Here is a 25,773-nt window from a genome sequence, read left to right as displayed (position 1 = left end):
CTCCCCGTCCCGGGCAGCCTGCTAGCCGTCAGTCGGTCCCGAATTCCGTCCACACACAGCGTCTTCCGGCTCCCGCCGGAAGCAGCGGCAGCGCGGGACAGGAAGTTTGGCCGGCCCCCAAGGCTCACACCCACTCGCCGCCCCAGGCTGGACAGCCGCCGCCCCGCGTGGGGGTCCCCCCAAGGCGTTGATGGAGGGCTGGGGCCGAGCTGTCCGCGCCGGGCTGAGCCCCCGGACGCCAGGAAGTCTCTCGCTTCCTATTCATTCCCGACATTGGGGCCCAGTGGTCTACGAAACCCGAGAAATGGGGTCAGTTCGTGCCAGCCGTGACGTCACTGCTTCCTTGCAGCAACAGAAGGGGTAGTTTTTCCTGTCAGCTGAGATCAGAACTAGTTACGACGGAGGCAAGCGAGGAAGAGAGCCCTACTTAAACATTTATCAGTGAAGAGGATCTCAAAGCTTCACTGACTGAGAAGGGAACTTGCAGAATCAGATTCTGCATTGCATACGGGACGGGGTAAGAATTGAGACTCAGGTGTATAACTTTTTTTGTAATATGAATTCTCCAGAGTCTGCGTTCCCTATATTGGGATGGAAAGAGCTCTCGGATATCTACACCGCGGACTAGAACACTTGAGTTCCAGGCTGGATGCCACCACGTGTTAGAGCTTAATGGGGTTGACAGACTTTCAAATTATTAATTTTTGAATACTTGCTGTGTGCCAAAGGACGAGGAACTCAAGATCGTGGCAGTGGGAATTAAAGGAGTTCTCTAAGAAGGGTATTCTCAAGGTTAAACACAAGCCTTGATTTCATAACAGGTATCTGAACGGGTGAGAGAGTAGTAGTTTGGGTGCACAAACTATGGTGATTTAAAAACAAAGTAGAAACATGTAAGAGAAAGGTAATTCCACTTTAGATAAACAGAGTTTATCCCAGATGTCAAAAGGATGTTTTACTTGGAGGTCCCCAGCTCAAGTAAAAGGTCAGAAATAGAGGTGTAGATTTGGGAGTTATCGACATACAGACCTTTCTGGAGATGAAACGGTCCAGGAAAGGTATATAAAACAAGAAAGAGAACACTGAGGTCAACTGGAGTGATTGATTACTAACAAAATTTCAATCCACTTTCTACAAATGTTATAGACAAAAGTATATTGCAGGGTGTAAACAGGTGACCATAAACCAGCACAACACTTAGAAAAATATCCTCGATTTTATTGTTGCAAATGGTTGATTAAATTAATGAAACAAACCCTCTTATTTAGAGGTTCATTAATAGATCTTGAAACTCGTGTTCAGAACCGTTTGTTAATTTGTTCAGTCAGTTCTGTCATTTTAAGTCCTGTCATTTGCTAAAACTGTCTTTGTTGTCTTAATCTTTCTAATCACCTAAAACTTCAAGTGATGTTTATATCTATTTGCCCTCGGAATCTTTACACTATGTGACAGTGTGTGCCTGCTAACCTAAAACAAACTTGCTTCCGTCAATATATGAGTTTTTAGACTATACAGTAAATTATTTAGCAAAACACAAATAGATCATCCTCTAGTAAACTACTGTCTCCATCGACCTAACTGACCTCAGTTATTTCACAAAGCCTCTGCTCTGTATCCTAAAAACTGCTCCACAAGCTCTGGATTCCCCCAAAACCCCTACACACACTCTGCCATCTCCATCTCCACATGGAAAGGCCATACCAATTCTATTCTTACACCAAATTACAGTTCAAGAGTTATGTAAAGCATTTCCAGGTCAACATATATTTACAATGTGTCTTCTCAAGCATTCTATATACATTTCTTTTAATTTGAGAGAAAGAGAGGGAGAGAGAGAATCCCAAACAGGCTCCACGCTGTCAGCACACGATGCTGACACAGGGCTAGATCTTAGGAACCGTGAGATCGTGACCTGGGCCAAAATCAAGAGTCATATGCTTAATCGACTGAGCTACCCAGGCACCCCTCAAGCATTCTATTTTAAGTGAAAGTTATTAACTGTAAAAATCTGTTTATTTTGTATGATCTGCTAAAGAGTTACATCAAATCTCTATGGGTTTCAGACTGTCTAATCAAAACATCATATATAATATTGGTAAAGGAAAGAAAAATATGTCATGTTGACTTCAGTCTATTATTGTAAATACTCATGTTAGATACAGAGAACATATATGATATTGAAGATAAAGGAAAAAATGTTATCCAACTAGAAAATATTACCTATGATCACATTCAAATTAAAAGCTATCTGTACTCGGGGCACCTGGCTGGCTCAGTCAGTTAAGCATCCAACTTCAGCTCAGGTCCTGATCTCATGGCTTGTGGGTTTGAGCCCTGCGTTGATTCTGTGTCCCCCTCTCTCTCTGCCCCTCCCCACTCACACTCTGTCTCTATCTCTCAAAAATCAACATTAAAAAAAAAGCTATCTGTAGTCTAAGATTTTTTTTTTATGAAATATCTTAAAAATCTTTGAGTAAAATGGAAAGAAATCTGTGTATTTCCTTGATGAAGATGCTTATACATATTACAAAGAGGTTTCTTCTGAAATGCAAACTATCTGCTTTCCGATGTTACCTCCTGTCATCATGGACTGGAATGCAACTAGAAAGAAAACAAACAAACTAGGTTATATGAAAACCTAAATGTCACTATCATACATGTTTATCAGTAGGTCGAACACATGCAATTAATTTGAATAATTTCTCCAATTATTTTAATATTAACTATAGAAGGAAATTTTCATGAAGAGAACCTCAAGTGAAATATTGGCAAAACCACTAAACTAACTCAATTTACATCTTAAAAATGTGTTTTTACCCAAACTAGAAATGTTTAATTGGTATCTATCTCAGTGTTCACTGTTTATAGAATCTGAAGACTAGAAGCAAATAAGTATGTGGATAAAATGCCAGCACAATTTTTCAGTTACTATTAAAAATAATAGAAATCTAACCATAAAGTTTTACTAAGTAAAATATGCATGTTATGCCAGGAAAATGAGTAAAATTTAAGTTGTTTAGTAAACATATTGACCAAATGTATTAAATATTTTTTCCTAAAAAGGTAAAAAAAAAAAAAAAAACAAAAACAGTTTGATATAATCTCTTTCATTTTAAACAGACAAAAGAATGTTGAAATCTGTGTATGTTAGGGAAAAAAAAAACCCTAAATATTGAAAATCTGTTTAATATAATCTTATGATGTCTTAGAACGATTCAATCTGAAAAAGTTACCTAGAAGGTATCACTTTTGTGATACTTGTATTTTTTTTCATAACTTGTTTCAAAACCAAAGAAATACTTATTTGATGACTTGAAATGTGAAAACAATACTTTCTTAAATACCATTAAGCTGAACTTTAATGGAGTTTGATTAAGATATTTAAGTAAACCTGCAGGATGGGTTTACAGGAAAGAAATAAATGATTTAAAAAGAAAAAAAAAACGAGGGAAGTAGAAGTAAAGGAAAAAAGGGAATATTTGTGCTTAGCTCATGCATATGATAAATAAACCTACACTCATCTTACCTCCCATGTTTTCCAATCCATTTACCACAGTCTCTTTAATCTGTAAGTCAAAATAACCAAATATAGTATTCTTTAGACTTCATCATGTCTATTTAAAGTTGACCATTTGAACAACACGGGTTTGAACTGTGCAGGTCCATTTATACACAGATTTTTTTTTCAATAAATAAGTACTGTAAATGTATTTTCTGTTCCTTGTAACTTAATAACATTTTTTTCTTTAGCTTACTTTATTGTAAGAATACACTATAAATTACATATAACATACAAAATATGTGTTAGTCAACTGTTTATGTTATCAGTAAGGCTTGTGGTCAATAGTAGGCTACTTGTAGTTTTGGGGGAGTCAAAAGACACATGGGGATTTTCAACTGCATGGAGGGTGTCAACGCCCTTAACCCCTGAGGTGTTCAAGGTCAACTGTAATATTCTCCATGTTGGCAAAGGGCAGTAATACTATTTAGCACTTTCTGTCTAAAAATAGATTTCTTCATCTCATGGACATAGCACAGAAGTTTCCTATTGAAAGATTTTTAAAAATAAAATCTTCTTAAAAAAATAAAAAAATAAAATCCTCTTTTCCCATTGTCTAATCTTCAATTAGCAACATCACAAGCTATCCCCTCTTTTCAGAAAACAAAGTATATAAACATAAGCACATGCACATGTAACTTTGCCTGTCATTTGCAAGTTTCAAGAACATCCCAGGTCAGTGTCTCTAGACCCCAGATGAATAACTCCTGATTTTCAGCCAGCAACCAAGAAATATATCAGGCTATCAGGGAGGGCAGGAAAGAAGTATAGTGGTGGTGAGATAGGGGTACGGGGAGGTGCTTAAAAGATTTTGAGGAAGCACAGCTTCTAGGGACACCCGGCTGGCTCTGCTGGTTAAGCTACCAACTTTGTCTCAGATCATTATCTCGTGGTTTGTGAGTTTGAGCCCTGCATCAGGCTCTCTGCTGTCAGCATGGACCCTGCTTTGGATCTTCTGTCCCCCTCTCTCTCTCCTCTCTCTCTCTCTCTCTCTCTCTCTCTGTCAAAATAAATAATAAACTTTAAAGAAAAGAAAAGAAAGAAAAAAAGCACAGCTTCTAACACATAGTAGCATTCCATAAATATTTGTTAAATTAATGAATATTAAAATTTGAAAAAAAAAACACCTTTTTATCTTGTATTATAATCTAAGAAAAGTAAAGGTTAATAAAATTTTAGATAAAGCGACTGACAGTAGAGGGTTTCTCAATTAGGAAGTTATACTCACCTGAGAGTAAACTTAATTTACAATATTCAGTGCAATTTTGTAGGAATTCCTATTACAAAGCTAATATGTTCACTATAATAAATTCAAATAACACAAAAGTATATCAATTATGTCAATATCAATGATATTGATAAAAGAATAGAGGCAAGTTCTACCTTTAGCTTTCCTTCTTTAAACCACTGACTCAGCTGTAGAATGCCAGACTCAAATTTGTCCTTATAGTTTAACACCAGAAATCTTTCTCTGTAGTGGGGAAGAAAAGGATAATGATCAGAGACTATGGAGGGTGAAAGAGCTCAAAATCAAATCATTCCAGAACTCTAATATTTGTTAGTCTTTCAAACATCAGGACTTAATCACACAGAATCAGGCCAGATACAGTTTTAGGTGTAGTTACATGTGTCAGTGTAGCGGGCTTCTATTGTTTGTGGTCTGGCTAGCATTAAAACCCTGTTTGGTAATTAGCACTGTGATTTTACTTTGTGGGTAATATCCTTTCCCCACTCTCCTGTGACCAAAGCTAGGCCAGTAGGAGCCAGTATCAGCTTTGATAAAACTGAGAGGAAGAGAGCTTTCTCTTTTTGCTTGGGTTGCTAACTTGGTAACATGTAAGACTAGAGATAACAGTCATCCTCTTGATCTGCTGCAAGAGAAGAGCTTGCAAAGGAACAGAGCCAACCCAAAAGAAAGCACAGCCCAAAGGTAGAGAAAAACTTGGTGATGCCACTATGCAAACCTTATGTCCAGCCAATACTAATACCGGACTGCTCAGAAACGTGAGCCAATAAATTACCTTTGCACTTACGCCAACGTGAGTTGAGTTTCTATCACTTGGGGAAAAAAAGACTTGCAAAAGATTGATAGAACCGATATGTTTTTTAGAAAATTTTTTGCCAGGGGGCACCTGGGTGGCTCAGTCAGTTAAACGTCCTACTTCAGCTCAGGGCATGACTTTGCAGTCTGTGGGTTTGAGCCCCGTGAAGGGCTCTGTACCGACAGCTCGGAGCCTGGAGCCTGCTTCTGATTCTGTGTCTCCCTCTCTGTCTACCCCTCCCCTGCTCATGTTCTGTCTCTGTCTCTCAAAAATAAATGTGAAAAAAAAAAAAAAAAGTTTTTGCCAGGGCTCTGGTTAACAAAAACCTAAATACTGAAAAAAATGTCCATTTTCAAGTTTTACTTAATAAGGAAGAATTATATATGAAAAACACTACCATTTCATATACATCTATGATCTTTAAACTCATGAATCTGGTAGTAAGGGGAAAAGGGTGGTCCATACCTTGTGATGTTTCTTTCTTTTTGGATTGCTTCTACAGCAGGGGGTAGTGGAGGAGGATAAGGCACATCTTTGTTGTACTGAGAAATCTGACCACACAGGATGATATGGCTGTTCTGATTCATCTGTTCAGGAAAAATTGATGATTATACCCTAAGATACATGCCTTTCCTATGTTTACTGATTTTATGGCTGCCTCAGCAAAAGCCTCCTTGACTACTGTAATTTAATCCTTTGGTGCCAATTAATTGATTTTGCTTTGAAGATTTACTCCTTATATGTATTTAAGAGTTTTAATTAGCCAGGAAACAAGTCCCTTCCAAAGGAACAGAGGTAATTGAGAGTTTGGTAATGCACAAAAGAATTACACCGGTATCATCATTGTTGTTGCTACTGTTAGTAGCAGCAGTAAAGTATTTCCTTGCATTTAAATAATTTAACCTTCGGTGCCTGGCTCAGTGGGTTAAGCGTCCAACTTCAGCTCCGGTCATGATCTCGCGGTCCGTGAGTTCGAGCCCCACGTCATGCTCTGTACTGAGAGCTCAGAGCCTGGAGCCTGCTTCTGATTCTGTGTCTCCCACTCTTTCTGCCCCTCCCCAATTCTTGCTCTGTCTCCCTCACTCTCAAAAATGAATAAATGTTAAGAGAATTTTTAAATAATTTAACCTCAACTGCAATATGTGTGTGTGTGTGTGTGTGTGTGTGTGTGTGTGTGTGTGTACATAGTAAAGGACAATGCCGTGTTAATAGCTAATGTTGATATTTCATAACATTGTCAATAAAAATATGTAAATATTTTTGCGCCTGGGTGGCTCATTCGGTTGAGTGGCCAACTTCGGCTCAGGTCATGATCTCGCGGTCCGTGAGTTCGAGCCCCGCGTCGGGCCCTGTGCTGACAGCTCAGAGCCTGGAGCCTGCTTCAGATTCTGTGTCTCCCTCTCTCTGACCCTCCCCCGTTCATGCTCTGTCTCCCTCTGTCTCAAAAATAAATAAACGTTAAAAAAAAAATGTAAATAACTATAATCTATGAAAATCATTTCCCTACCCAAAGTCAGAGGCCATGGCTGTGAGTGAGTTAGTTGATGAGGAATTAGGGTCAAAACTTCACCACTGGAACAATACAACTGTAATTTTTTTGTTAAGATTTTATCTTTAAGTAATCTCTAACACCCAACGTGGGTCTAGAACTCACAATCCCAAAATCAAGAATCCCGTGCCCGACCAACCAAGCCAGCTAGGCACACCTCCCTACAACTGTAATTTTTGATAAAAATAAATTGCAGGTGAAAAATACAATACTGCTATCAAAGAACTGAAATTGATGCTCATATGCAAATCTGCAAGCAAACGGAAGTAGTTGTCAGCAAGCTCTTCTGCATCACTAAATTACAATACTGATCATTAACATTATTTCTCACAATAAACCCTACAATTCTATAGGTTTTTTTCGGTATCAGGTAAAAAGCACAGCAAATAAAATGTAGCATTCAAATTTGTAACAAATTGGCAAACAACCTGACTTATCACTGTATCACTGATGTCACCACCAACATTGTCAAAGTAAACATCCACTCCAGCTGGACAAAATTCACGGAGCTGTTCTGCCACATTCCCCTTTTTATAATTAATTGCAGCATCAAAGCCCAGTTCTGAGGTCAGAAGGTGGCACTTCTCCTGTGTTCCACAAATTCCCACCACTCTGGAACAGCCCATCAAATGGCCAATCTAGGGGGGAGATTTTAAAAAAGTAAACAACTTTCCGTTGCTACATTTAAGTGTAAAAATGTGAGTATACAAGATATCACGAGTATATGAGAGTGTTCATCACAGTTTAGGTTAGATTACAGGACTTTGGCTAAAAGTTATTTGAAACCAAAAGAATTAAGACCAGATATAATGCCACTGCTAAAAAACAAATTAAGATTGACTAAAATTAGACTTAGTCTGAATGTTAAAATCTCACAATTTAAAGCTGATTTCATAAAAGAAGTAGACTCAAAACATCACTAACTTGCAATTCAAGATTTCTCAGGCCTATGATAAAATATTTTGTTTCAATAAAGACTTTTAGTCATGAAACAATATACTTTAAAATTCTATTATAATCTTTACTGTATTTCTAGAACCCAGTAAGTGCTCTCTTATTTGAAGATTCCTTTTAAAAATATGAGTTTGTCTTTTAATTCATGTCATGGAATTCCAGATAGGTACTCTATGGGTTTCTTCCTTATATTGATTAGAGCAATGCTCTAGCATTTACCATGTCTATTTCTGGTTAACAGAGAACAAGATACAAAAATCTACATTTTCCATATCGTTATGAAGAGAGTCTAGGCAGGTAATAACATCATTCCTACCAGAAATATATAAAATAATATTATACATTTGTTCAATTTTATATTTTAAATTATATACATGTATCCAGAAATTCAAGTTTTTAGAAAATCAAATAGTTCTCAGAAAGTTTACCTGCCCAGCCAAGGATCCACAAGCACCAGCAGCCCCACTAACAACCATTGTCTGATTAGATCCAGCAGTTATATGACCTTTCTCCTGTATCCCAATCAAGGAAGTCAAACCAGGCATACCTATAGCTCCAAGAAAGTATGAAAGGTGTCCATTCACAAGTTGTGGGTCTACCTAAAATAAAATATCTAACTTTAAAAAATAATACTAGAAGTTCCTATTTTAAATCAACAAGGCAGAGAAAAACCTGTTATGGATTGAGTTGTGTTTCCCCAGATTCTGATGTTGAGACCTACCCCTTAATATAACTATATTTGGACACAGGGCCTTTAAGGAGATAATCATGGTTAAATGAGGTCATCAGGGAGGGGCCCTAATCCAACAGAACTTGCATCCTTAGGAGAAAAGGAAGAGACACCAGAGGTCTTTCTCCGCACGTACACAGAAGAAAGGCTAATGCCCTGTGAGGACACAGCAAAAAGGCAGCCAACTACAAGTCAGGAAGAAAGACTTCACTACAAACCAAATTTTCTATCACCTAGATCTCAGACTGTGAGAAAATAAATTTCTGTCATTTAAGCCCCCAGTCTATGGTATTTTGTAATGGCATTCCAAGCAGATTTTAATAAACAACCTGATATGGTTTCTAGAACAGTGAACCGTTCTTCAGTCTAGTGAAAATTCTATAATTTACTTGTACAAAGTAAAAAACAAATAAGTATTACTTCTCTTTATGGTAAAAAACAAAAACTTTAAAGAATTCTACATGAAAGACACTTATCATTCTTTCTTATCAATGCTGCCAAGTATATTTAAAAAAAGAAAGAAAGAAACACTTAAGGGGAAAACACTAGGCAAAGTAGGAAGGTTTTAAAACCTCTGAGCAATTCCAAGGGGACTGGGTGGCTCAGTCAGTTGGGCATCTGGCTCTTGATTTCAGCTTACATCATGATCTCATGGTTCGTGAGATAGAGCCCCTGCTTTGGGCTCTGGGTTGTCAGTGCTTGGATCCTGCTTGGGTGCTCGCTTCGGCAGCACATATACTAAAATTGGATCCTGCTTGGGATTCTCTTGCTCACTCTCTCAAAAATACGTAAAGAAGTTTTTTCAAAGAAAGAAGATTCACCACATTAACTTGATTTGTAGTTAAACTTCCATAAACAAAATGGCAGTTTGTATTCAGCAGTCTTAAATGGCTGTCAGATCTAGTGTGTACATAAAGGCAATCAAGGTATTAAAGTCAACAATACTTAGGTCTACAGTACACAAAAATATATCATGTAGGTAATATTTATTAGTAAGTCCAATATAGAAACTTTGGGAGACAGGTTTGTGTTTAGCAAATATCCTTTCTCCATCCCTTCTGAATTCCTTTTCATTTCTAATAACTGTGCCGAAAGCATTTTGAAGCTCTCCCCAGCTGCCCCATTTCCCTCCATAGCAAAATGACAGGGAAAAACCAGAACCTGCTGAATATTTCTTCCTGCTAAGAAGTTTCTTGTTAAATATATTTTACTGGTATCATTAAGTTGAAAATTATTGTATAACATCTCCCACATATCGTTTGTATTTTAACAGTCACCTTTAACTGATTATAAGAATTCATAATAACAGGGCTGCCCAGGTGGCTCAGATGGCTAGGTATTCAAGTCTTGATTTCAGTTCAGGTCATGATCTCATGCATGGTTCAAGAGATCTCTCTCCTCACCCCCCTCGCACCCTCTCTCTCTCTCTCAAAATAAATAAACTTAAAAAAAAAAAAAAAAGAATTTCTAATAATAAAAAATACTAAAATTTTATAAAGCTTTTTAGAAAGCGTTAGTCATATTTATCATAGCATTTAATTTCTACATTCAGTTGTGAAAGAGCTACTATTTTCATCTTGCACATGAGGAAACTAAGGTTCAGAGACATAAAATAACTTCCCTGATGACATAAATTGGGTTGCATTACATGAAGCTGCCAGGTTTTATAGGTCAATACAGACAAGTATTGGTAATTTCACATAATTCAACTAACAACAGACACTGAACTCAGGACTTTTGATACAAAATGGAATTTTAAGCACAAACCAAATGAGTTTAAGTCAAATGGCAATTTCATAGGAAACTTTAAAGCATACAACTATAAGAGAACTTCTGGCCCCCTTGGTATAAATTATTTTTTGATGCTTACAATTCAGGTTTTATTTTATATATGTAAAATTCAAGAAATAAATTAAATATGAAAAACAACACTATTCACTAATAATCTAAGAACTGTCATATAGTTACGGCCAACAGTGGAAAAGAAACAAAGGTTTTCCACATTTTAGCAGCCATCTAAAAGAAAATGTATGCTTTTATTTTTTTTCCCTGATAACCCACTGAACCGAATGCCAAATGCACAATGATTTATAGGGAGGGGAAGACCCAGATAGTAGAACCTTGGATTGTGAGTAACTTGTTCTGCGAGTGTTCCGCAAGACAAGTAAACATTTCTAAAAAATTTTATTTGACTTGATAAATGAGTGATGTCTTGCAACAGGAGTACTACATGATGTCAAATGTCACACGATCACAACTAAGCCAACGATTCTTGAAATTCCCTTTGATATACGAGTGCTATGGATTACAAGCCTGTTTCTGGAACGAATTATGCTCGCAAACCAAGGTTTTACTGTACTGTATATTATACATCACCTTCTCAAGGCTGCTTCCATTCAGAATAACCTTGGTTTGCCAGGGCCAATAGAAAGAAGTCACAAAATCGCCTTTAGTAAAATGTACGTGTTTGCTTTCTTCTACAATCCCAATACCTCCACCATCAACCACTTGAGACAGCTGCCAAGGTGTTATATAATCACTGCCAGTGTCTTCATTCATTCTGCAACGCTAAAAAAAGAAAATGTTGATGAGTATAATTCTGCCTGATAATACTGGCCAGTTTGTTAATTTATCGGGTGACTAAAAGAAAGGTATATAGTCAGTAATGTTAAGTAAAGTGTTAAACAAATTAAATTTATCTTAATTTCTATCTTCTTTTCAGTTATTCTTTATCTTTTAAAAAAAAAATGTATCCCCTCTCTAACAAGTAAAGAAGTATAATTAGAGGGGCGCCTGGGTGGCTTAGTCCATTAAGAATCTGACTTTAGCTCAGGTCATGATCTTGCAGTCCATGGGTTTGAGCCCCACATCAGGCTCTGTGCTGACAGCTCAGAGCCTGGAGTCTGCTTCAGATTCTGCCTCTCTCTCTCTCTCTCTCTCTCTTTCTCTCTGTCCTTCCCCTGCTTGCACTCTCTCTCTCTCTCTCTCAAAAAAGAAATAAACATCAAAATTTATTTTATTATTTTTAATTTTTTTTAACGATTATTCATTTTTGAGAGACAGAGTGTGAGTGGGGGAGGGGCAGAGAGAGACAGAGGCACAGAATCCAAAGCAGGCTCCAGGCTCCAAGTTGTCAATACAGCCCGATGCAGGGCTTGAACTCACTGACCACGAGATCATGACCTGAGATGAAGTTGGACGCTTAACCAACTGAGCCACCCAGGTGTCCCCGCCCCCAAAATTTTTTTAAATAAATTTAAAAAATAAGTACAATTAGAAAGGACTTTAAGTATGGTCTAATATCAGATTGTGGTAATGGTTAAACAACTTTGTAAACGGACTAAAAACCGGTGAATTGTACACTTTATTTTTTGAAAATGTATTTATTTAGTAATCTCTACATCCAAACTGGGGCTCAAACTCATGGCCCTGAGATCGGGAGTTATATGCTCTTTTTGGGGCACCTGTGTGGCTCAGTCGGTTAAGTGTCCAGAGCCTCTGTCAGCACAGAGCCCACTTAAGATCCTCTGTCTCCCTCTCTTTCTGCCCCTCCCCCACTCGTGAGTGTGTACGTGCACACACACACTCACTCTCTCTCTCAAACATTTAAAAAAAAAAAAAAACAGTCACATGCTCTTCCAACTGAGCCAGCCAGGCACCCCTGAATTGTATAGTTTAAATGTATAAATTGTAGGATACATGATAATATTCCAACAAAGCTGTTAAAATGTTTAAACAAATTTAATATTACATTATGCTAGCAAAAATAATGTGTCAATGGTTTCAATGGATTGTGGCGCATTAGCTACACTTAACATGTTGCTATTATAAAACTGTCCAATTTTTATAGAAAGCAAACTACCAACATATAGACTGTAATATTATTCATTTATTTTGGCCTAGCAATTCTGTTTCCCCAATGGAAATAACCCAAAAGAAATGAAACAATTTTTTACACAGTTGTTCATCACAGCTTCAGGCCAAGCCCTACATCATACCCCATAACTTTGGGTGGATGTTCTCCTTCTACTACAAAGGCAAAATGTCACAGTGGCACCACACCCTTCCATGGGACTAGAGCTAAAGATTTCTCTGGGAAGTAATCAAGGCTCTCTTCCTCTCTGTGGCTCACTCTTGCCCACTTATGAAAGCCAAGACGTAGAGGCCTACAGTGTGGTCCAGGAGATAGAAAAGATAGAAGGCTACTTGACTATGTGGGTTCAGTTCACCAGGGTAAATGACCAAACAGGGAATTGAGGGAGAAGCTTCTATGAGAATATACTAACTACACTTCTGCTAGTGTGCCCCTCCAAGTATTCTTGGAAAGCAAGTGCAGCAGCCACCGAATACTGCCGGACCAAGGATCTGACTCTTAAATAAGGCTAACAGAGAAAGTACAAACAGTAATTCTCTATAGGTAAGCAAATGATGTCAACACAATCGAATGTTATATAACCACCAAAATAATATTTGGACTCGTTTATCATATGAAAATACACATAAAGTCACTTAAATATAAAATAAAAATAGTATATATACATTAAATATAACCATGGAAAATACTGTGTAAACATGGGGATTAAAATGAGTTATGAATTTGGATACGTTCTTTTTTTTTTTTTTAAGAACAATGTCTAGTAAAAGGAACCAAAATTATTTTCTTCTCTCCTTCCTTTAATTAATACTTAATAAACACCATGCCAGTCACTGGAAATACAGTGACAAATAAGACCTCTGTCTTCATGAGTTTACTTTTTATTAGGGAAGACAGACATCTAAGAACTACACAGATCATTCTTCATTACAACCGGAAGAAATGCTGAGGATCAAGGTACATTTTTGAGAAAATATAACAGAGAAGACGAGTCTGAGGGTGGAAGGCGACTTATCAAAGCAAATCTTTTTAATGCAGGCCTTAAGAGAGTAATAGGGATTGGGCAGGTAACAGGAAAGGAGCGGGAGGGAGGCAGAGGGACAACACGTATAAAGGCTTGTTTTAATTGTACTCAGGATTTTGTTGTAGTCAGGTATGGAAGAACAACAGACACAGAGACACCCACCTTGAAAGAAGAGTTTAAAGTGCCTGGGTGGCTCAGTTGGTTAAGCATCTGACTTCGGTCACGATGCTCAGGTCATGATCTCATGGTTCATGAGTTAGAGCCCTGCTTCGGGTGAGCTCGAGCCCTGCATTGGGTGAGCCCCACTTCCCCCACTCTCTCTCCCTCCTCCTCTCTCTCTCTCTGCCCCTTGTGGGATTCTCTTTCTCTCTCTGCTCCTCACTCATTTGCACCCTCTCTCTCAAAAAAAAAAAAATAAAAAACAAAAAGACAAGTATTACAAAAAAGAAGAAGAGTTTATTACTTACAAGTCCCAAGAGGAGGAGCACACCATACCACATAGGGCCACAGGGGGAAGCACCAGAGTTAGTCAGGAAGAAAAAATAGCAACAGGAGAGCATGGCCCAGAGTCTTTATTATGGTTTCAGGGGGAAGAAATGGACAAGACAGGGTAGGGAAATTTGAGTAAGTTTAGGAGGAGACAGCTTGAATAATTTCAGCGGGATCTGGCTTAGAGGGGTGGTCCCTAGTTGTCTGGTACCAGGCCCTGGGGTGATTTGGGGCAGGGAAAATCACCTGTGTGAGTTAGATGAAGGAGGCAGTTTGGTGTGTTCCAGGCAAGTTGTTTGTTACCTCTAAAATATGCTGGGAGGAGCTGGCTCTCCAGGATTAGGAAAGCTCCTAAGATATGAAAGCATTAAAAAATACAGCAAAGGAAAAACATGATCAATATAAGGTTTGAGCAAAAAAGGCACCGGTGTGTTACACAAGAAAGAGGCCCAGTGAGGCCAGCATCCAAGAGGAAGAAGTAAAGTAGGGTATAGTAAGGCTGGGCAGGCAAACAGCGACCAGACTATGTAGCATCTTAGACCATGCCCAAAATGTTAGTCTTTATCTCAAGACTAAAAGAAAGCCATTAGACATAAAGGTGACGTGATTAGTTGTTATTATACAACTACCATTTCTGGCTGCAGTGTGGAAGACAGTCTAAGGGGGCGAAGAGTGTTTGCAAGGATACTCCATTAGGAGAAAAAGAAACAATGATGACTCAGACTGAATACACATCCTTGAAGTTTACTGAGAAGTGGACTGAACTGAGATGTACTTAGGAAGGAGGATCCACAGGACCTGAGACTGACATACAGAATGAACACAGAGAATGAAGAGACAGTCTCAAGAAAAACTCAGTGCTTTGTAGCATGAAATGAGTGGACAGAGAACCTATATACTCCCCTGGAGGAAAAAGAGGTTTTTTGTTGCTATTTTGAAGTTGGGGGTGTTTAGGGGCGCCTGGGTGACTCAGTCAGTTGAGCGTCCGACTTCGGCTCAGGTCACAATCTCGCGGTCCATGAGTTCGAGCCCCGCGTCGGGCTCTGGGCTGATGGCTCAGAGCCTGGAGCCTGCTTCCGATTCTGTGTCTCCCTCTCTCTCTGCCCCTCCCCCGTTCATGCTCTGTGTCTCTCTGTCCCAAAAATAAATAACGTTAAAAAAAAAAAATTTGAAGTTGGGGGTGTTTAGAAGTGAAGATCATGAATCCAGTTCATGTCATAATCTTAATTGTTTCATCATCTCTCCACCCCTAAAATCCTTGGGTCATGAATTTATCTCACTATAAGTCTCTCAGAGGGAATTCTGCTGAACAGGAAGTTTGTTCCAACTTAGAGAATTCTGTGAAAAACATCCTTTCTGCTTGTTTTCAACTATTCCTTTTTGACTGTTCTGTTTCATTTGTAAAACCCTTCTACCCCTGAACCTTGGCTTTATTTTGGTAAACTGTGTTCTCTTAATTTACTTTGTATTTATTATCCTGGGCTTAAATGATAGGCTTTACATTTTGTTCATCAGGGCATATGTAATCCTTAGATGCCCTGAGCTATGTCTTATTTATACATTGAAGTGTTGAAGTCTTAAGAACTCCACACCAATCATCATCAAGAATTGACCCTGAATACTAAATAGTGCACTGCCATTTTTCTCCTGAATTGGGGGTAATTATTCTCCTCATGTGATCTGCTCAGCACAGTCTAGAGTATTGAGGCTGATAGCCTGACTGAGCTTGTCTTGGCTTCCACTGAAAGGTGGAGCATCTTTAGATCTATGGGAAATCAATGCCCTAATTTATCCCTCGGTATCTATTTGTCTTTTGTCTCTTTAGAATGTTCTAGACCAGTCACCACTTCATTCCCCTAGCCCATAAAGAAAAATTTCTTGCTACCCTGGGAAGAATTTTGAATGAAGTCGTCAAACTGTTTTCCGTGGTAAGCATAATCAACTATGACTGGTGTTACTTGAAGACAGAGCCTGAAATTACACTCCTGGATCAGAGGGAAGAGGAGCCTTCCCAAGGCTACAACTATCCTGGCAGAAAATTGGTATTGCCAATTGGGTCTCCACTGTAAATGAAGCCTGAGAAGAGGTCAGCCAGGATTTTCTCTGTGCCCCACCAGGGCACTCTAAAAGCCAAAAGCAGGAAGCAAGCATATGTACAAGAACAGTAATATATAAAGAGATTCTAAATTGCTTATTTGTCTCTTTGCCCAACTTTTCACAGGCTAATATAGACAAACTTTCTGCATATCAGCCATTATTATCTTTTATTTCTATTGCAAATTTGTCTAAGTTTGCCATTGATCTTTTGATTTTGTACATCCTGTTTTATTGTGTTTTACAAAATACAATGTTTTTAAAAATAGGTCTATTTATCAATCATGTTCTTTCATATTAGCTGGGTTTGCTGTCATTCTTACAAAGTCTTTCCCCAACATCATTCAATTGTTTACCCATGCTTTTTCTAAAAATTTTTATAGTTTCACTTAAAAATTTTTTCTTATTATCTGTTGGAATTTATTCTGGTGTAGGGGTTGAGCTAAGAATGTAATTTTTGCCCCAAAGTACATAGTCAACTAACTGATCTAACCCAGTTGGATTCAATAAGCTATCCTGATTTTCTTTTGACTTTTTATTTTACATAAATAAAGACTCAAAGAAAGCTGTAAAACTAGTACAAAGAACAGAAATTAATGAAACAGACAACAGGAAAACAATACAGAAAATCAACAAAACCAAAAGTTGGTCCTTCGAAAAATTAACAAAATTGACATAGTGTTAGCTAAACTGACCAAGAGAAAAATAAACAAGACTTAAATTACTAAAATCAGGAATAAAAGAAAGGGCATTACTACCTATCTTTCAGAAATAAAAAAAGATTACAAGGAAATACTAAGAACCGATGGCAATAGATTACACAACTTAGATGAAATGGGCAAATTCCCAGAAAAACACAAACTACAAAAGCCAACTCAAAAAGGAATAGAAAAGCCTAGTAGACCTACAACAAATAAAGACATTGAATTAGTCATTTAAAAACTCTCCAAAAAGAAAAACCCAGGCCAGATAGCTTTACTGGTGAATTCTACCAATCTTTGAAAGAAGAATACCAATTCTTCACAAACTCTTCCAAAAACAGAAGAGGAGGGAACATTTCCCAACCCATTCTGAGGCCCAGAGTACCCTGGTACCAAAATCAGGCAAACACATCACAAGGAAACAAGAGACCATGAATATAGTCTCACAGCTTTATGGATGCAAAAAACCTCAAGAAAATAGTAGCAAACTAAATCCAACAACGTATCAAAGGAAACACACCAGGACCAAGAATGCAAGACGGATTTAACATCTGAAAATTAATTAATATAACAAACCATAAATAGATTAAAAAACAAAAACCACATGATCATCTCAATAGAAGCAGAAAATGCACATGACAAAATCTAAAACCGCTTCTGGGGGGAGGGAATAATGGGGATTTTATTATTTAAAGGGCAGAGTTTCTGTTTAGGATGATGAAAAAGTACTAGATATGGAAAGTGTGTAACAGCTGCACAGCACTGAATGCTCTTAATGCCACTAAATTATACACTTAAAAATGGTTAAAATGGCATACTGTTAGATCTATTTTATCACAATAAAAAAAACCCAACACCTCTTTATGATAAATATACTCAACAAATCAGAAACCAAACCAGGAATAAGAGGAAATCTCCTCAACCTGACAAAGGGCATCTACATCCCACATATTTAATGGCAAAAGATTGAATGTTTTCCCCCTAAGATCAAGAACAAGACAAAGATGTTCACTCTCACCGCTTCTATATAACAATGTACTAGAGGTTCGAATCAGGCAGGCAAATAACATAAAAAGCATTCATACAAGAAAAGAAGAAAAAACTCTCTTTTTTTAATGTTTATTTACTTATTTTGAGAGGCGTGGCGGGGGGGGAGGGGAGCACGAGCACATGCAGGAGCAGGGGAGGGGCACAGAGAAAGGGAGAGGAAGAGAATCCCAAGCAAACTCCACGCGGAACCAGATGTGGGGCTCAAACTCACGACCATGAGATCATGACCTGAGCCACAATCAAGAGCTGGTCGCTTAACCAACTGAGCCACCCCGGTGCCCCCAAATCTATCTGTCTTTATAGAGACTAAGTCCATGTGCCTAAGGGCTTCTCAACTGTAGTCCTTCACAATATCTTTCAATAAATCTTCTTTATCTAAAAATAGCATAAGTGAGTCTGTTCCTTCAAAAAGAAACCAACTAGAATAAAGGTCTTATACAGAGCCTGCCTTGTAAACTAGATCAATCTGAGAGAACTTCCAAGCCTAATTCACTATGTTATTTACAACCGGGAAGTGATCTGGACATTTGAAAGAATCGGATTAACATGTACTACTATGATGAAAACATTTCTTCTACAACATTCCCTCACAACACAAGTGAATAAAAACAAAGGCAACCTGTAATTCCCCAGCTTCAAGATATAATTGCTCAAATATTTATTAATCATGAGGATTGCACAATGAAATTCAGATGCAACATAAAAAATATGAAAATACAATTAATCTTCACCAAGTCACAAAATCCTGATTCTTACCATGTAAGGATCCACAGAAAGATAAAGAGTTCTCACTTGTACTTGTCCTTCATTGATATTATTTGGTAAATTTACTTCTTCTATTCGGAAATTTTCTGCCACTGGATTACCATTTTTTCCTAAAATATTAAGGAAAATATAAAATCAAAAAGTCACTTTCTTATGTAATTATTTCTCTTTTTTTAAATGTATGTCCTTGTGATTTTTTTTTTTTTTTTTACTGTTTATTTATTTTTGAGAGAGAGAAACAGACAGAGCGTGAGTAGGGGAGGGACAGAGAGGGAGACAGAATCCAAAGCAGGCTCCCGGCTCTGCACTCACAGCAGAGAGCCAGATGCAGGGCTCGGACTCACAAGCCATGAGATCATGACGTGAGCCAAAGTGTATTTATTATTCTTTAAAAGGTAACTCTAGGATTCAGAGAACTCCCTTTTAATACAGACATGAATAAATCTATATTGTTCTGTAATTTCTCTGTAACTCAGCATAAATTCTTCAAATAGTTTCAGTTGCTCTTTATCTTCTCCAAGCAGTTCCTATAAAATATTGCCATCAACTTCAAAATTCCTTTTTAAAGATTATTACAGGTAAATCACCTCATCTGTTGTAAAATTGTAACATTTCAAAAAGTAAAAACTCACAGCCATCTTTTTTAATTATGAAAATCAAATTTTACAACATAACAGAAACACATCAGCCAAAATAAATAGTTAAGTAAACATTTCTTCCTCATCTTAAGAAGAAATGGAAACTGGAATGTAATTTTTAAAATTTTTTTACAGAGAAAAAGTACGAGTGGGGAAGGGGCAGAGATAGAGGGAGACAGAGAGAAAATCCCAAGCAGGCCCCATGATGCCAGCATAGAGCCTGACACAGGGCTCAAACTCACAATATGTGAGATCATGACCTGAGCAAAAATCAAGAGTTGGATGCTTAACTGACTGGGCCACCAGATGCCCTCTCTTTTTTTTTTTTTTTTGAGAGAGAGAGAGCGTGTGCAAATGGAGCAGAGGGAGAGAGAAGGATAATCCCAAGCAGCTCCACACTCAGCACTGAGCCTGACTCTGGGCTCAACCCCATGACCCTAGAATCATGACCTGAGCTAAAATCAAGAGTAGGACAATCAACCGACTGAGCCACCCAGGCACCCCATAATTTTTTTTTTTCCAAAATAAAATTTAACTTTATGAGATGACTCCGAATGTACTAGTGTCTTAGGAAAGTTTGATATGGGCCCGTGTCTGTATGTGACAGTGTTACATAGAATGGGACTCAAATGTCCAATTTGCTCATCAAATTTTTTTTGATCAAAGCCATTTCCCAAATCCAATTTTAGATAGGTTATGTAGGAGAGTCAGAAGCTTCACTTTAATGCGTTCTCTCCAAATGCGATATGCTGAATGATGAAGAAGAGACCCCAGCCCCAGCTTCTCTCATCTCCCATCAGGGTCAGGTGGCAGGCAGGGATTGTCTTGCTGCTAAGTTCTGCAGGAGGGGCTGCGTGCAGGCTGTTATCACTGGGCATCCCAGCTGAGGGCACCAGCATTCAGATAGGCATAGGCAGGCATTTGTGGACAAGGGATGCTGCAAGGTTACGAAAGCAACACCACAGGCGGAGATGGGCTTGAGCTGGAGGGGCCCATGAGGATGAATGTAATTTTTTTAAAAAGTAAAGCCTTGGGGTGCCTGGCTGGCTCAGTTGGTGGAGGATGTGATTCTTGACCTCAGGGTTGTGAGTTCAAGCCCCAGATTGGGTGTGGAGCCTACTTTAAAATAAAGTCTTGAAAATTAGGAAATTAGAAAATTTGAAATATAGAAAGAAAAATTTGTAAGCAGAAAATGTCATCAAAGTGTATGCTTACTCAGTTATGTTAACATAAGCAAACTTCCTACTGATTGAGTCATCAAGTGTCTAAGGTGGAAAAAGAATAAACACTTTAATCTAACATCTCACTTTTCTAAAATGGAAGTCAGAAAAGGTAAGGGGCTGGGGGAAGAATAGGTAAGTGATTTTTCTAAGCCACACAGTAAGTAAACAGTAAAACCAAAGCAACATGGGCCCAAACCTCTCAGGTTATTTTCATACCTAAGTTTCTATGATTCAGGTTAGATGTCAGCACAGACATAGGTCAGTGTTTTTCACATAGAACAGAAAGACAAATTTTAAGAATCAACAATACATACATACTGTAAATAAAAAACAAAAGCCATATATATTTGTACTATAATATTTTTTAAGTTTATTTATTTATTTTGAGAAAGAGAGAGTCCAAGTGGGGGCAGAGAAAGAGGAGGGAGAGGGAGAGAGAGAGACAGACAGAGAATCCCAAGCAGGCTCTACACTGTCAGCACAGACCCCAATGCAGGGCTCGATCTCATGACCGTGAAATCATGACTTGAGCCAAAATCAAGAGTCAAGATGCTTAACCAAATGAGTCACCCAGGTGCCCTGGGTAATATAGCATTTTAAGTGTAATAATTCTAAAATACCTTTTTTCTTCAACAGATAGCCTTGATAAGCGATCACTTAAAAAATTGAATATTATATTATTTAAAGAGTTTCTTCCAATATCTCTACTAGGGTTAATATCTTCCTACCTTAATTTACCACATTAACTATTACTTTTTGTTCCTTCATTTTCACTAATAATTATCAAAGACCAGGTCTTTGATACAAATACATACCAGGTCGGGAATTCAATACCACTCTTTGTATAATCATCACCTTGCTGCACAGTGGTCTCACAAGACTTCTGTATAGAGCAACTCCTATAAACAGAAAAGTTTTTAAATCACAAAGTTTTAAAATAGTCAACAATTAAAAAAAAAGAAAGCACACTTACGATTCCGAACAAGGAAAGGAAAAAACCATCTTTGGGATCCAGAAAAGATGTAGTCTCCTGCCAGAGTTGGCCTCGTAAAGCAAATATGCAAAGAAAGACTAAATCTAGTTACAATTTTTTACCAATAGGAACAAGTTCAAAAGGCTGAGGAAGACGAATGTTTTTGGCTTCATAATTCGGGCACATTCATTTTTATACCGTCCTGATTAAGCCTCCTACTGTGACTTGATTAAAAGAAAACATGATATATTCCTCCAGAGCTAGAAGTTAATCTAGTAGCAAAACAAAAACACTAGCTGTTTGAGATGTAACCAAATGTTCAACGATTCTTTTATTCATTGGTCAAAATGGAAATTACTTTAATAGTTTTATTTATACAAAAGCAAAACATCAGTGGTAGCTGGCTCAGTCAGAAGAGCATGTAACTCTTGACCCTGGAGATGTGAGTTTGAGCTCCAGGTTGCGTGGAGGGATTAAAAAAAAAAAGAAAGAAAGAAAACTTAAAAAAAAAAAAAAAAAGTAAAACATTAAAAGCATTTTTAAATTCTCACCTTATAGGAAATTCTGAAATACAAAATAGCCAAAGAAGTAAAGGATCAGCTTATTCTGGGTTTACAATTTGAGCTAATGAAAGAAGCAAAATGAAGTTCTGGTGTTGGCACTGTATCTCCTAATCTTCTATTAAGTATCATTATCCCCATTTTACAGATTTTATTTCATGCCATTGACTGTTGAAGAAACATTTGTTGCTAAATTCCTTTGTCTATGGAATGTCCTTTGATTGCTTGCTTCTTCAGGGTGTCATTTACCTCATTCTTCTATCCCCACCCTTCCACCCCACCCCCACCCCTGCCTCCCTATCCTTGACTGGTAGTTAGATCTAGAGATTCGATTTAGACACAGGTTGAATTTTTTTTAAGCAAGAATCTTTAAAGATGTTACTGTGTGCATCCTATCTCCTCACATCAAGAAGTCCAAAATGTCTTGTAGGGCTAAACATATTTTTAAAAGGAAATTTTCTACTGAATCACCTTGTGTGTATTATGGAAGAATTAAAAAGCAAAATTTTCCATTTGATGCTGGGTCCAAAGATAACTGCCCCAGAGAGGTTATTAACAGCATAATAATTTTCAATCAAAGGAATTCTTCCCAAATAAGTTTCATATTTTGCCCTCTTCTCTGATTACTTTCTATGTGTGCTTTCTCTAAAATATGCACACTGTAGATTTGTCCAAATACTTTTTATCAGCATGAAAAGCACACCATTAAATTTCTCTCCCTCTGTATTAAATTAGAAATTTTTCAACTGTCAAACACTAGATTTAACTAAGGTTAAGATAATTGCACAATATCCCTTGAGAGCACAACAAACAACACATTTAAAGGATAAAGAATTGATTGGGTTACAAAATTAAAATCCTAAAATATGACACACCAAGTTCTAGATCTGAGAGGACAGGCGGTGGTGGTGTTAAATGCATCCCCAGTGAAGGAGTAGGGAGGACACTCAACTCTTTTTTGACTGATGTTAAGCGTACCATATTTGGTTGCTATGATATTAAATGGATTCCCAATTAGTGATAAGTCATATCCCCAAATAACACCAAATCAATGGTCAACTGAAAAATTCACTCCGGTGCTGTTCATAAAGACTGTGTTATCTGAGTATCTACCTTGTAGCCTAGCATTAGAAAAGAGCACTGAACTAAGTGGACCAGAGGACGCGTCCTGGTTCTAATCACATGGGATCTTAGGAAAGGCCCTTCTCTCAGCAGGTTCTCTGAATGTTACTAAGTGCCAGGAACGGGGCTAAAGTTTTTATAATCATTGTCTCAAACCCCTTCTACCCAACAACCCTATGAGGATGGTACTGTCATCTGTCCCCATTTTTCTAGATGGAGAAAAGGAAGAGACAGGTTGAAGACCTTGCCCAAAAGAAAGACCAGAACCCACACTCAAACACAACACATAACCATTTCCATAACACGAGCTTCCTAACATGTTTAAAACAAACAAACAACTCTTCCCCATCCTGATCTTGTTCAATTATTCTGCCCAAATGGCTCTGCAGACCCCCGCCTTGTTATAAAAGGTGGAAATCTCTGGGATTTCCTCCACTCTTGCCGGCCTGTCGCTCCCTTTCCTTTGACTCTTCTGGTTTCTTCCTTCCTCTGCCCAAGACTAACAGGTTGGGAGATTCCTGCCTGGCTCTTCCCTTCTCCCACTGGCCTCACCTTCCTCTCTGGCTCCCACTACCAACCACTCACATGGACATTACTAAATATCTGCATCTACAGCCCAAATTTCAAACTGGTTTCCCAGATTGCAGGTGCCAAAGGGACAGGGATTTGTGTCTGTTTGTTCAATGATTCATGTTCACCCTCTGGCACATGGCAGGTGCTCAATAAATATTTATTAAATGAACCTCCCAGATGCACCTTAAGCACAATTACGTGCAAACTTAAGGTTGTTTACACCCAACATTAAAAAACAACAACAAACAAAAACAAACAAAAGACCTGCCCCCGTTTCTTCTAGAGCATTCTCTAACCTAGTTGTGGTAGGGTCCCCCCTCCCTAAGGAAAAAAAAAAAAACCCTCAAGGTAACCTGGCTATGCGCGTAGGTAACCACAACCCTCATGACCTTGTAACACGAGACCACTTAATCAGACAGCATGTTTGTATCTATCACCACATGTGGGAGATTAAAAAAGTAGAAAATATCTAAAAAATTACACCGGGTGGCATTCGGAGCTCAGCTCTTCGGGTACGAGCCCAACTGAGCAGTGCCGGCAGGAATAAAGTTGCTTCCTGTTAAGAAAAGCCGTGGTGTCACGACTCTCTATGCGAGAACCCTGCTACATAGTGACCTAGGCAATAATGCCAGCCTCGTGGCAGCTCCGAGGGGAAGAGTGGAAGTCACCCCGGTTCCTAGATCCTCCCTCACCCGGAAGACCCAACCCAGCCTCGGGCTTGGGTGACCCAGCAGCCCCGGCGCCGGGCCCGTCTCGCGTCACTCACCAGCACGCAGCTCGAGAGGAAACCGCCCGCTTTTCAGAGCTCGCGAACTGCAGGCAGCGAGACCTCTGTCCTCCCAACCCCACCACGCAGGCGCACCGCTAGACCTCTGCCCCACCCCCACCCCCGCCTCCTCCCTGCCTCCTCCCCTCCAGGAGCGGGGTTTTGCAGCTAAAGCGAGATCCTTGGGTTCCCACGTTCCCAGATCCCTGGGTTCTGGGAGAAGTGGGGAAGATGCGGAGTTTTAAACGATCATCACGTGTCTGGGCAAGGTATATTAATCAGTTAAACAGGACTGGTGCTCTATGGCCGCCCATACTGGACCAAAAGAGCAAATCGTTCAGTCTTGACCATTGAGTTCACTTCCAGCAGTCCTTGAAGGAATTTAATTCGTTGTATGGACTTCTCCGTAAGCCTCAGAGTGGAAAATTACAGCGAGGCGGGGCCCATCAAGCCTACCCCTGGTTTTATAGACAAGGATACTGAGGCTCTGAGAGCTGATGTGATTGAACCACCTACTTTTTCGCTGGTTAGGGGCAATGCTGCGGTTAAAACCGCCTCTCCAGAGGCTGGGCTATGACCCCTTCCCTTACGAGGGGCTGCCTTTTCTTTCACACACACACACACACACACACACACACACAAATCCCAGCTTCCTCAAAGATGGATTACCTAGTGTTGAAAGAGTACTTCAACTGCTTCCTTTTTTGATCTCAAACTTTGTAATTGATTAAATTCTTTCCAGCCTGTCTCTTAACGCAGGCAAAAAATCCTGCAGGCAAAGCATCCCCTCAAGCAATAGACTGTCCTAAACCAGTAAGACCCTGAGTGACGCCAAGACATGACCCATTTGACCTTCACTGCCTACCTGCACATATCCGCGGCAGTGACCAAACCTGCTTTGTTTGGGACCCCTAGAGCCAGGTGCCCTTGCACTCCTGCCCCCCTGCTACAGTGTGAACTGACTTCTCAATTTCATTAATTATTAATTGCTTTTTGTGTTGAACTGGGTTGAGCAAGTCTTATTCCTAGGACAGCTTGGATCCCTGAGGATTTTAAACCCTAAGAGACCATCCTGAGAATTGCTATT

General features: G+C 38.8%; 2 protein-coding genes across 12 annotated transcripts in view; both read right to left on the bottom strand.

Annotated features, from left to right (window-relative positions):
• ZNF410 (zinc finger protein 410) overlaps positions 1-107 on the bottom strand; it is a 49,637-nt gene extending 49,530 nt beyond the window's left edge. For all 4 annotated transcript variants that reach the window (XR_006203948.1, XM_042943737.1, XM_042943738.1 and 1 more), the window contains exon 1: positions 1-107. The gene's annotated coding sequence lies outside the window, so the exon portion shown is untranslated.
• A 2,367-nt stretch (positions 108-2,474) lies between these two features.
• PTGR2 (prostaglandin reductase 2) lies at positions 2,475-24,768 on the bottom strand. Of its 8 annotated transcripts, none has more exons than XM_042943745.1 (10): positions 24,687-24,768; positions 21,508-21,591; positions 18,823-18,941; positions 11,211-11,402; positions 8,533-8,703; positions 7,579-7,788; positions 6,067-6,188; positions 4,943-5,030; positions 3,527-3,566; positions 2,475-2,601 (listed from the first exon to the last, which is right to left on the bottom strand). In XM_042943745.1, the coding sequence occupies exons 2-10, from the start codon at positions 21,542-21,544 to the stop codon at positions 2,525-2,527; spliced, it is 1,056 nt and encodes a 351-aa protein (XP_042799679.1). In that variant the 5' UTR covers positions 21,545-21,591; positions 24,687-24,768; the 3' UTR covers positions 2,475-2,524. The 8 variants fall into 8 exon arrangements, with proteins under 8 accessions (XP_042799679.1, XP_042799678.1, XP_042799680.1 ...); XM_042943744.1 differs by lacking the exon at positions 24,687-24,768 and adding an exon at positions 24,402-24,661; XM_042943746.1 differs by lacking the exon at positions 24,687-24,768 and adding an exon at positions 21,666-21,684.
• Positions 24,769-25,773: the final 1,005 nt, after the last annotated feature.

The sequence above is a fragment of the Panthera leo genome, chromosome B3 (genome assembly GCF_018350215.1).
Source record: "Panthera leo isolate Ple1 chromosome B3, P.leo_Ple1_pat1.1, whole genome shotgun sequence".
NCBI lineage: Eukaryota > Metazoa > Chordata > Mammalia > Carnivora > Felidae > Panthera > Panthera leo.
This window is presented reverse-complemented; position numbering and strand designations above follow the sequence as displayed.